This window comes from Temnothorax nylanderi, unplaced genomic scaffold (assembly GCF_030848795.1).
Source record: "Temnothorax nylanderi isolate EJ_2023f unplaced genomic scaffold, tnyl_v1.0 TNYL_tig0124_pilon, whole genome shotgun sequence".
NCBI lineage: Eukaryota > Metazoa > Arthropoda > Insecta > Hymenoptera > Formicidae > Temnothorax > Temnothorax nylanderi.
In genome coordinates this window covers 266437-279731 of record NW_027249186.1, presented here as the reverse complement: position 1 = coordinate 279731, position 13295 = coordinate 266437, and the positions used below count along the sequence as shown (strand labels likewise).

General features: G+C 33.7%; 1 protein-coding gene and 1 pseudogene across 1 annotated transcript; one reads left to right on the top strand and one right to left on the bottom strand.

Annotated features, from left to right (window-relative positions):
- Positions 1-5409: 5409 nt before the first annotated feature.
- LOC139776608 (fas apoptotic inhibitory molecule 1-like) lies at positions 5410-6912 on the top strand. The gene is made up of 4 exons (XM_071713386.1): positions 5410-6083; positions 6219-6275; positions 6338-6387; positions 6508-6912. The coding sequence occupies exons 1-4, from the start codon at positions 5924-5926 to the stop codon at positions 6667-6669; spliced, it is 429 nt and encodes a 142-aa protein (XP_071569487.1). The 5' UTR covers positions 5410-5923; the 3' UTR covers positions 6670-6912.
- Positions 6913-7598: 686 nt separating this feature from the next.
- LOC139776617 (angiotensin-converting enzyme-like) lies at positions 7599-11693 on the bottom strand (annotated as a pseudogene).
- Between the last annotated feature and the right edge of the window lie 1602 nt (positions 11694-13295).

The following is a 13295-nucleotide window of genomic DNA, read 5'->3' as shown; positions in this document are numbered from 1 at the left end:
GTTACATTTTCTGCGCGTGGAAATTTTGTAATATCTGCAATAATATTTGCTCTCCAAATCTCGAGGTACGCGATTATAAAGAGTAATGCATGCTGAACACGAATCCAGTGTAGTTTTTTCATTATCATTGATGTCTAATATTTCGTGGGCGATCAAACCTGAAACTTGTGTTTGGGGTTAATCCGTCAGTAAGCAGTCCGGGTGCATTTCCAAGGCATTTCCGGGCATTTCCAGGCTCACTGCATATGGAATATGGATGAGACGGGAATTACAACCGTTGAGACACCGAATAGAGTCATCGGACGTCGAGGAGTGAAACAAGTCGGGCGAGTGACTTCTGCGGAAAGAGGAACCCTCGTAACTATTTTTTAATAATGTTTCGCATAAAAATTTTAAATAAATTTTTATATTTTTCTCTTAAAAAACAATTATTAAGATGTATCCTATCATTTTTCAGGATTAGATGTACGTATATGTATTGAAAATGCAGTGTGACGGTTAAACCCCGGCATTTTTGAGATTTCAATTTTTCCACCGTTGTCATTTTTGCTCTATACCGGTTAAACAAAGCGACGTAGATAAAAATTTCCTATATAAATTTTGTAGCTAAAGGTTCACTCTTTACAGTGGTATACCACATTTAACTAAAATTATTTATTTTCTTGTTAAAAATCGGCACCGAAAAAAAACTGACGGTTAGGCCCCGGTCTCCCCTATCGCAAAAGATTTATTTTTCATTGGCCATGATACTCGGTGATAATGCTGGTTTAAATTCTATTCTTGGTTATTCAAGTTGTTCGAGTAATTTTTTCTGTCGTATCTGCAAGGGGCATAAGCGCGACTTACTGACATGTAATGAAGAAAATGAACATTTGCTACGCACCTTAGAAAATTATAATGACGATCTTATAACTGACGATTACAGATTAACCGGGATAAAAGAAAACTCAATTTTTAACGAAATCCCGTCATTTCACGTCGTTAACAATAATGCTGTCGATATAATGCACGACTTACTCGAAGGAGTGTGTAAATATGACATGATTCTTATAATAAACTCTTACACGACAGTTCGCATAATATCTTTACATACCATAAATTCTTGTATTCAGTCTTTTGATTATGGATACATCGGTAATAAGCCGCCAGTATAATAACTCAAGATGCATTAAGGAAGAAAAATATTAACATTAAAGCCGCGGAAATGATGTGCCTTGTGCGAAATTTTGGACTCATGATTGGGCATCTTATCCCGGAAGGCGATAACGTATGGCCACTTTATACTACTTTGTGCAACATAATGGATATTGTTCTCGCGCCATCCTATCAAGTCGGTACGCACAATTTATTAAAAGTTCTCATAAAGGAACATCATGAACTATACGTCGACATTTGTAGGCTAGTTCCGTGCTATCAGGCTGAATATAACCTTACACCGAAATTTCATTTCATGGTGCACTATTGGCGCATTATCCATAACTATGGTCCTCTACGTAACTTCTGGTGCATGAGATTTGAAGGAAAACACAAAACAGGGTTACAAGTGGCTCGAAACTCCGCGAGTCGAATAAATTTGACTCAAACCATTGCAATCGATCACCAATTGCGTTTAGCATACAAATTATCGAATGAAGAAATCCTAAATAATATAATAAACCAAGGACCTCGGGATACATTTGTAATTTGTCAATTTAATGAAGAATTCGTTGCTATTAAATGGATCGATTATAATGGGCGATTGTATAAAGCAGGGAAATGTGTTGTACGCACAGATACACTCGACGATTTGCCACATTTCAGATTAGTAACAGCTATATTCGTAAAGCAGGAGACAGTATTGCTTTCATATCAAAATATACTCGGTTTTGACGAATACCATTCATATGTTGTTGAACTTTATGAAGTTAATGTTCAGAATCAATATATTAATGTCAATAATTTGCCAGATTCAACACCTTTATATTTGCGCAAAATGAATGAGAAGCATTATATTACTGTTCCTTTATGCCGCATAATCCCATATAGGAGTTGCCAGACGTTACAATGAAACCAAAACGCTCGGCCAATGTTACGGCAGTCAATTGTCGGCCAAGGTTCTATCAGTCAGTGCTGGGCCATCACTGGCAAATAACTGGCTGCCTACCTATATAGAATAATCCGGCATTACAACGAAGACCAACACTTGGTCGATGGTTGGCAGCCGTACGTCGCCCAACATTCTGTCAGACAGTACTGGGCCATCACTGGCAAATAACTGGCTGCCTACCTATATAGAATAATCTGGCATTACAATGAAGACCAACGCTTGGCCGATGGTTGGCAGCCGTACGTCGCCCAATATTCTGTCAGACAGTACTGGGCCATCACTGACAAATGACTGACTGTCTACCAATATAGAATCCGGCGTTACAACAAAGACCAACGCTTGGCCGATGCTACGGCAGTCAATTGCCGGCCAAGGTTAATCAGCCAGTGCTGGATCATAACTGGCAAATAACTGGCTGCCTATACCTATATAGAATAATCCGGCATTACAACGAAGACCAACGCTTGGCCGATGGTTGGTGATACATAATGGCTGCGTTCAGCAGAACGCAACAGTATTGCAACTGTTTTATGGTTCTCTGCTGAACGATTCTAAACGCACGTAAAGTCTCAACACGTTCACTTAACAGTCGCCATGATTTTCAGCGAATTAAAAGTACGCAAAACGTCAAGCTGTCAAGCAAAACGTCATCGACATATAGTATGGACTACGCGATGTATAAATGTATGGACTACGGTATGTACAAACAAAAGTAAATATTGATTTATAAAATAAAACGACTAAAAACACAAAAAAGTTCTCCACTGTCTTAAATTGATACCGTGTGTTGAAAGAGTTAACGAACCCTCTTCCGCCCGCGAGCGGAAGTAACGAGCGCGTTATTTCGCTCGGTATTTTAATATCACACGTCGAGTCGGTTGATAATAGCGCGATACTTCGATAACAGACCTCTCGTAAAATTCACAAAAGAATTAAAGAAACTTACCCCTCTCGCCGCTTCTGCCCGTCGTCGCCATAATTTTAAAACTTACCGGCCCTCTCGCCGCTTCTACCGGTCCGCGTCGTCGCCATAATTTCAGTTCACCGACTTTTCCAGATTCCGAGCACGATCGAGAATCCAACAGTATTCCGCGAGATCAAAGAAGTGCTACAGAAGCTTGGCTACGCGAAGCTGGCCCCGGATCCTCAATGACCGCGCCTCGTGCGAAACGATTCCTCCGCGTGCGAAAAGAAAATGGAAAAGAAAAGAAAAAAGAGAGAGAGGAGAGCGGACAACTTCCCGGAAACATTGAGCGTCGTTAATTTGACCGCTGCAGCGCGGCACCCCCGTCGTCCCCGATCGCAGAGTGTCTAACTGCGATCGAGAAAGGCGTGTGTGCGCGCGCGCGGGCAAATCAAAAGGGTGAAGAAAGAATCCGTGGAAATTCTTCATTTTCTTCTACTTTTATTTACGGCTTATTTTTTTCGGGACTTGAAACGAGACGGACGTGTAGTCGGAAGGCGAAAGATCCGCGCGCGGACGGTGCAAGTGGAGCAATGGAAAGGGAGAAGAGTGCAAGAGGCGCAAAATTTACTATGATCATTCGATTATAATCTTGGAAATTTTTATTTCAAAAACATTTACAGCTACAGTGTCTATTTCAAAGAAATGTTGGATTTAAATTTTGAACCACGTAAAAATTATTAATAAAGTAATAATTATTATAATATATGTATACTAGCTATTATTTCAATTAAATAGTTAAGGGGATGCTGTAGTGGCAGTAATTACCGACATTTAGTTAAAAGCAAACCACTTTTAATTGGCTTTACGGAATTGCAAAACTTTGGTGTAGAATTAAAGTACGCACAAAAATGTACAGGGCTAGATCGGTTTTAACTTCCAAAACAAAAAAAAAATTAAAAATTTGGGCACATAGAGCTGTCACTGACGACAATATTTGGTTATACAAAAATACTGCAGATTATATAAACAAAATGAGAATCTAGCCCTCTAGGGAAAACATTGAAGAACAATATCGTGCAATTACAACTACGATAGAAGTCTCAAAAAAAAGTGTCATGCTTTTAACTTTTATATATGCAAAAGCACATGCAGGTTGATAGACTTGATAGGATAAGCAGGATTGCGTGTAGCGAGAGATGGCGCAGCAATCGAACAAGGACAGATGCCTCTCGTTAGACAAGGGCAGATATAGGCCGGTAATATAGAAAATGATAGAAAACGAATTAGAACGGAATTAAAAATGTTCGACATTATCGACATCGAGGAAGTTCGGCCGTCACTCCAGCATCCCCTTAAAGCATGTACACAGCGTTTATTTTAATATCTATTTTTCACAATTTGGAAACTTCAGCTAACGAACCTACTGCCAAATGGACTGTTCCTTTAAAAGCGACGGGAATCACGTGGTGGAGTTTGAAGGTCCATATATTTGGCCCCTCATCTACGACAAAATACAAAAATATTAATATATTCGGATTGTACATCGTTTGTACATGAATGTACTATGATTTTTAGTGTTTGTACATTCTTGGTTAATTAAAAAAAAAATAAAAAAGTTTTACTAACAAGACCTCTAAAAATTAGCCCCTCATTATTTCAAAAATAATGATAAATCACAGTTTATTGTGCTTAATCGTTTGTACATCGTTTGTACATCGTTTGTACATTCTTATTAATTGATTTACTTTTCATTTAAATATATATTTTTTTGTTTAAAATATAAATAAATAATTTTTATTTAAATTCGGCGGGTAAATCTTTGGCTGGTAAGTGCGTTTACATTGGCGTCAATTCTACCAATGTCAAGACTCAAACAGTAGCCAACTGTTAAAAGGAAAAAAATCGCTTTATAATACTTTATGTAAATGCGTAAACACTTACGAAATTGTTTACGTGAGTTTATTTTGACAGACTTGGTTATGTCATCGGCGATATTTTGTTTGTTGAATAAAAGTCATAAAATTCTAAATAAATAGTACAATTTGTTACAAATTAACATAACTCTCCACTTGTATGTTGTTTTTTTGCGACCTTTATAGTGTACACGTGGGTCTGTCGCGTCCGACGTTATTTTCTTCCCGAGTGGGACTCAATTGGCCACGTCATCAATTGGCCGATTTAAAATAAAAATATCTGATTGGTTGGTGAAAAAACTCCAGGCACCGGGGGCTGTGGTCAATCGCAACGTAGTACAAAACATATATCTGTCTACATTGTAATTGACGATTTGATAGTCATTTTGATAAACATCGTTTATTATTTAATATTTTATTTTTAATGATTTACAAGCAGATGTTGTTTTGGCACCGACGCCGTAGACCCACGTATACAGGTAGAGGGATAATAATAATTATTTTAATTAGTGTATAATATTTATATATTTATATTTATAATATTTATAATATTTATAATATTTATATTTATATTAGTAAATATTTATTACTTTATTTATTTTATTTTTTCTCTTAACAGTTATAACATATATATTTAATTAAACATATATATATATATATATATAACATATATATTTTTTCAATGTAAACGCACTTACCGGCCGAAGATTTACCCGCTGAATTCAAATAAAAATTATTTATTTATATTTTAAACAAAAAAATATATATTTAAATAAAAAGTAAATTAATTATTAAGAATGTACAAACGATTAAGCACAATAAACTGTGATTTATCATTATTTTTGAAATAATGAGGGGCTAACTTTTAGAGGTCTTGTTAGTAAAACTTTTTTATTTTTTTTTTAATTAACTAAGAATGTACAAACACTAAAAATCATAGTACATTCATGTACAAACGATGTACAATCCGAATATATTAATATTTTTGTATTTTGTCGTAGATGAGGGGCCAAATATATGGACCTGGAGTTTGAACATGGAATGGCAACAGGCCGACGCGTGGTAAAAGTCGATGGCAATAATATAGTTCACAGAGAATGGATGTTTCGTCTGGTCGGTGATGAAGTATTTATGTTCAATAACACCAAGTTCGTGATCAGAGTCGATACAATGCCAGGTAGAACCTCATTATCTCATTCATGAAATAATAAATACTTTATTATTTCGTTATGAAATTAAATAGATCTGAAATATTCTTACTCGTTGTGGGTGAACGGAAAGAGCTACAAGCAATTTGTCCAATCGCAATAAAAAATACTGGAGACTTGGTTGGCCAAAGTTGGGAACGAAGAATATAGAGTCGTGTTAGGTAATTAATTAAAGCAGTATATATAGCTGAAATACTTGACTTCTATTTCATGACATTTGCAGATAAACACGCTCACAGCGTTTGGGTGAATGGACAAGAAGTGGAAGTTGAGGTCATTATAAGAGTAGAAATTTTTTTACTATTACTTTACTAGAAATTTAACTATATAGTAAGAGATCTATCCTCTTATAATTATTTGATACTAAATATATAAATTAAATAATTTATATAGAGCGAATTTATGGACGGTGGTGCGGAAATTCCCTTCTCCGTTGGCGGCTTACCGGCCGCTATCAGATCTTATAGTTCGGAACAAAAACAGATTGGTATAGCGTATGCTTTATATATCAATGACGTTGAAATACAGCAAGAAGGTTTGTTGGAAGAATCTTAAACATCTTAACTTGTCTAATTCGATTTTTCGTGTTTGATACCAATTGATATAAGTATATGCACATCATCGATAATCATAAATTATATGCATCAATAAATGGCTACACAAGTGTGAAACACAATATTTTAAAAATGTTATTATTGTATAAAATTAAATTTAATCACACTTCTACAGATAAACAGAATCATTTTCGGTATATAAGTAATTTATTGTATTAAAAAACGACAATTTGCATTTCTACGTGCAAACAATTATTTTTGCGTCGTTATGACGCTTTGGTTCTCCTCTTGAACAATTATTATTTACATTTCCAAGATCTGCATCTGTTAAATAAGCTATAATAGGGGAGACCGGGGCCTAACCGTCGCCGGGGTTGAACCGTCAAATCAAATATCTCGGAACCTGTATATTGTGCGAACTCGCTATTAACATTGTAAACGCTGCTTATGGTACCCATGTGACCAACGGAGTTTCGGCAGGTTACCTGCCGTGTTATGATTTTTACGAGGGCAAACGTGTTTTCGGAAGGTGAAAGTTACATTTTCTGCGCGTGGAAATTTTGTAATATCTGCAATAATATTTGCTCTCCAAATCTCGAGGTACGTGATTATAAAGAGTAATGCATGCTGAACACGAATCCAGTGTAATTTTTTCATTATCGTTGATGTCTAATATTTCGTGGGCGATCAAACCTGAAACTTGTGTTTGGGGTTAATCCGTCAGTAAGCAGTCCGGGTGCATTTCCAAGGCATTTCCGGGCATTTCCAGGCTCACTGCATATGGAATATGGATGAGACGGGAATTACAACCGTTCAGACACCGAATAGAGTCATCGGACGTCGAGGAGTGAAACAAGTCGGGCGAGTGACTTCTGCGGAAAGAGGAACCCTCGTAACTATTTTTTAATAACGTTTCGCATAAAAATTTTAAATAAATTTTTATATTTTTCTCTTAAAAAACAATTATTAAGATGTATCCTATCATTTTTCAGGATTAGATGTACGTATATGTATTGAAAATGCAGTGTGACGGTTAAACCCCGGCATTTTTTAGATTTCAATTTTTTCACCGTTGTCGTTTTTGCTCTATACCGGTTAAACAAAGCGACGTAGATAAAAATTTCCTATATAAATTTTGTAGCTAAAGGTTCACTCTTTACAGTGGTATACCACATTTAACTAAAATTATTTATTTTCTTGTTAAAAATTGGCACCGAAAAAAAACTGACGGTTAGGCCCCGGTCTCCCCTATATATCTTATTAGTCCAAGTGATCTAAATCTCGCCTTTATTAAACACAATTATTTATAATCTGCGTAGAATGACTTGAATGACAGCGTCATATAATGTTAAAGGTGAATAGCGCGCGCGAAGTGCGCGTCTGCAATGTGGTGTCTAGTTGAATAAAAATGAGATGCTTAATGTAAAAGTATCAAAGGTTAAATCAATGTAGAAACGACGAAAACCCATGGTCGAATTGTCACGACGTTGTCGAATAGCCCAACGTTGTCACTTGAATATATATGCAAATGCGCCATTTCATATTGTGTAGACAGTAGATCTTCCATTGTAACTCTGGTACACTGTTTTATTCTGCAATTATATTATTAAAAAACACAATTTGGGGGAGAACTTTGCCATTAGATATAATATAGAAGAGAATATATTGTGGAAAATTAAATAAAGATTAAAAATTATTTCTTTTTGCCATGTAACAATAATAATTAAAGTCACCTGTAATCAATTTTATTACAAAAATTCCATGCACTAGGAGTGCACTTAATTTCTCTATCAATGGGTTTTTCAAATATGGAGAATTTCCAGAATTCCGGTGGCATCGGTTTCATTCCAAGCGAAGTGAAGAATTCTTCCGCTATTTGGAACATCCTTCTTACATTAACAAAAAGATCTTTTTAAAAAATTATTTCTATTTTATAAATTTACACATAACTATATTGTACAAACAGGAATATACCTCACTGGAGTTATACCCTGAATCATCATATCCAAAGTTACATCGAGTTTTCTGCTTGCGGGAAATGGTTGCACTAATTCATAGAGATTTTCCCAATTTTGAGCCCACATGTCCCCTAAAACATACGCCGGTAAAGGTCCATCCTCCCGTATTCTGTCACCGTATCTTTCAATCAGTTTTAATCGCACGTAAGTAAAAAGATTCTTGTAGAGCGGAGTTATGGCTGACATTATCTCCGTTATATTTTGCTGGAAATATTCGTCTTCAAACAATTCTCTCATCTGGTCGCCAGCATCGGCGAAACCTTTCACAAGAAATGCGTTTTATTAGCTTCAATTATATTGAAAAAAATATTATGTTTTAAATATTTTTATGTAGCAAAATAGAATGCCACATTTAGAATCACAGCTTTTCGTACTGTTTAATTTAGCTGCTCGATTTGCCAATTGAACATATCTCAAATATTTATTTTGTATTGAGACAATTCAAATTGCATAGAATAGTGGACACAATTATATGAACTGAAGAAGATACAATGTGTCTCTTTACTCTATTCTACCGTAGAAAATAGATTTATACCGTTATAGGAAATACTCCGAGCAGTTGCTTACGAGCAGTATATAAGTCAAACTCTTTTCAACAAACTTACACTTAAGAGATCGCAGTATATCTTCCAATTTTATTTAATAGATTTAAATTTATAAATAAATATTAAATATTATAAATATATTTAACAGCTAAAGTTAACATTTATCCACCTGCATTTGAATTTTATAAGAATATAAAATTGAAGACATTTGTCTGCACTTTTCATTCAGAGAAAAGAATTTTATTCAGCAATATAATATTTAAGATTTATATAAATCCAGTTATTCCTAATATATTTATTGAGAATATTTTATCTAATTTTGTTAAAATTTGTGTCATTAAACAAATTATAAATATACACAATATGCAACAAAAAGTTTTTACGTAAGAATCTTCTGCAATGTCATGTTGCGTCATTAAAATGTCATCTTATAAAAACATAGAAGTATATATGGTTATACGTACATGGAAAGTGATTAATTTCATTAATTAACTTATCGTGTTGTGTACTTCTATCGTATGTATCGTTTTACATACGATACATGAACATTTTAATGAATTTTAATGAATTCTTTGTAAAGATAAAGGTAGTGATATTAAAACTAGCAATATTTTTATGCGGCAGATGTATAGCTAGATATATACAAAAACATTGAAGATTTTTACGAATTAATTATTGCAGTGACACACATTTAACCGAGCAATTACGAAGTTAAAGCGATGTAGAAAGATTTTGGCGTGTGCTACGATGCGTTAGGTAGTTACGCTTCACGCACCGATAGTGCCTGTCCTTTCCTCTTTTTACCCGTAGAATATCCAACCCGGAAAGGCCCATCTCTCTTTCTGCCACGATTCAGTTTTACCGCGACAACAGCATCGAACCTTGGTTCTTTAATTCAGTTGTCGAACGACTGATCGATTGTCGTACTAAAGTCTATAAATTTAAAAAAACATTGCACAGTATAGGATGTCGCTTATAACAGTTCAACTTTTTTCGAATTTTTGACACGTGATATTATCTGACAATGAGTTTGACTAAGGACAGCGTAAACTTTTGTATTATGTAACTTATATTACGAGAAATATTATTCTTTTGTTATGTAACTTAAATGTGAAACGATTAATGTCAGAATATTGATGTAATTAAAAACTTCAAATAATAATATAAATATAAAATATATCTATAAATAATACATCTAAGTATGTAATTGTTCACGCATACTTTTTTAAATCATCATTGTGCTTATTTGTTTGAATTGTGACAAATTATATAAGACTCTTCTTGAGAATGAAAAACATCTTAAAATGTGCACAACGAGATACGTAACAATAATTGTTACGTCAATTATTGGTGCAACGATGAATTTACCACGAAGAATGACGATAGTAGGAATTCGTAATCTCATTGCTTTCTTCATCATTCTTTTGCATGGAGAGACATATGGAAAATATTTGGAGGTAAGACTGTAAATCAATTCACAATTTCTTCGTCGTTAGATTTTCGATCATGCTCGGAAAATCATAGCTCTCATTCCGAGATATATTAGTTAACATTACATACATTGGTATATTTGATATTATTATTGGCACTGTGCATATTACACTATAAGAAAGAGAAGAAGGGTAATATTATATTACATTATTTTCTATTAATTAAAAAGTTTGTTACACCATTTTCTGGTGGTTTGCATCAGTAACGCGTTGGTTGCAAAGTTCTTTTGGGCTATCGTCACCTTTGTGCACATTAATGAAGCTGCGCTATCATATTCTCTGAGGAATAAAAGAGCATCTCCTAAATTCATGTTGAGGCCCTTTAAACTATACATGAAAAAAGAATATTTAAAAATTAATGCCTGGAGATTTGCTAGAATTGTTAGTAATATCAGATAATTGAACAAAGCATGTATTTTATTTAATATACAAAAATTAAGAACAGTTAAATAAATAAAGCCTATTAATCTATGTATTAAATATATAGGGCCGGTTTTTTCAACCTGTTGGTGAATTAACCAATAGTTAAATTATCTATATGTCTTTGTTTTTTTTTAAATTATACAAAAATAGACATATGGTTTAACTATTTGTTAGCTCACCAATAGGTTGGAACAACCGGGCCCTTCTTCTCTTTCTTATAGTGTAATATGCACAGTGCCAATAATAATATCAAATATACCAATGTATGTAATGTTAACTAATATATCTCGGAATGAGAGCTATGATTTTCCGAGCATGATCGAAAATCTAACGACGAAGAAATTGTGAATTGATTTACAGTCTTACCTCCAAATATTTTCCATATGTCTCTCCATGCAAAAGAATGATGAAGAAAGCAATGAGATTACGAATTCCTACTATCGTCATTCTTCGTGGTAAATTCATCGTTGCACCAATAATTGACGTAACAATTATTGTTACGTATCTCGTTGTGCACATTTTAAGATGTTTTTCATTCTCAAGAAGAGTCTTATATAATTTGTCACAATTCAAACAAATAAGCACAATGATGATTTAAAAAAGTATGCGTGAACAATTACATACTTAGATGTATTATTTATAGATATATTTTATATTTATATTATTATTTGAAGTTTTTAATTACATCAATATTCTGACATTAATCGTTTCACATTTAAGTTACATAACAAAAGAATAATATTTCTCGTAATATAAGTTACATAATACAAAAGTTTACGCTGTCCTTAGTCAAACTCATTGTCAGATAATATCACGTGTCAAAAATTCGAAAAAAGTTGAACTGTTATAAGCGACATCCTATACTGTGCAATGTTTTTTTAAATTTATAGACTTTAGTACGACAATCGATCAGTCGTTCGACAACTGAATTAAAGAACCAAGGTTCGATGCTGTTGTCGCGGTAAAACTGAATCGTGGCAGAAAGAGAGATGGGCCTTTCCGGGTTGGATATTCTACGGGTAAAAAGAGGAAAGGACAGGCACTATCGGTGCGTGAAGCGTAACTACCTAACGCATCGTAGCACACGCCAAAATCTTTCTACATCGCTTTAACTTCGTAATTGCTCGGTTAAATGTGTGTCACTGCAATAATTAATTCGTAAAAATCTTCAATGTTTTTGTATATATCTAGCTATACATCTGCCGCATAAAAATATTGCTAGTTTTAATATCACTACCTTTATCTTTACAAAGAATTCATTAAAATTCATTAAAATGTTCATGTATCGTATGTAAAACGATACATACGATAGAAGTACACAACACGATAAGTTAATTAATGAAATTAATCACTTTCCATGTACGTATAACCATATATACTTCTATGTTTTTATAAGATGACATTTTAATGACGCAACATGACATTGCAGAAGATTCTTACGTAAAAACTTTTTGTTGCATATTGTGTATATTTATAATTTGTTTAATGACACAAATTTTAACAAAATTAGATAAAATATTCTCAATAAATATATTAGGAATAACTGGATTTATATAAATCTTAAATATTATATTGCTGAATAAAATTCTTTTCTCTGAATGAAAAGTGCAGACAAATGTCTTCAATTTTATATTCTTATAAAATTCAAATGCAGGTGGATAAATGTTAACTTTAGCTGTTAAATATATTTATAATATTTAATATTTATTTATAAATTTAAATCTATTAAATAAAATTGGAAGATATACTGCGATCTCTTAAGTGTAAGTTTGTTGAAAAGAGTTTGACTTATATACTGCTCGTAAGCAACTGCTCGGAGTATTTCCTATAACGGTATAAATCTATTTTCTACGGTAGAAAAGAGTAAAGAGACACATTGTATCTTCTTCAGTTCATATAATTGTGTCCACTATTCTATGCAATTTGAATTGTCTCAATACAAAATAAATATTTGAGATATGTTCAATTGGCAAATCGAGCAGCTAAATTAAACAGTACGAAAAGCTGTGATTCTAAATGTGGCATTCTATTTTGCCACATAAAAATATTTAAAACATAATATTTTTTTCAATATAATTGAAGCTAATAAAACGCATTTCTTGTGAAAGGTTTCGCCGATGCTGGCGACCAGATGAGAGAATTGTTTGAAGA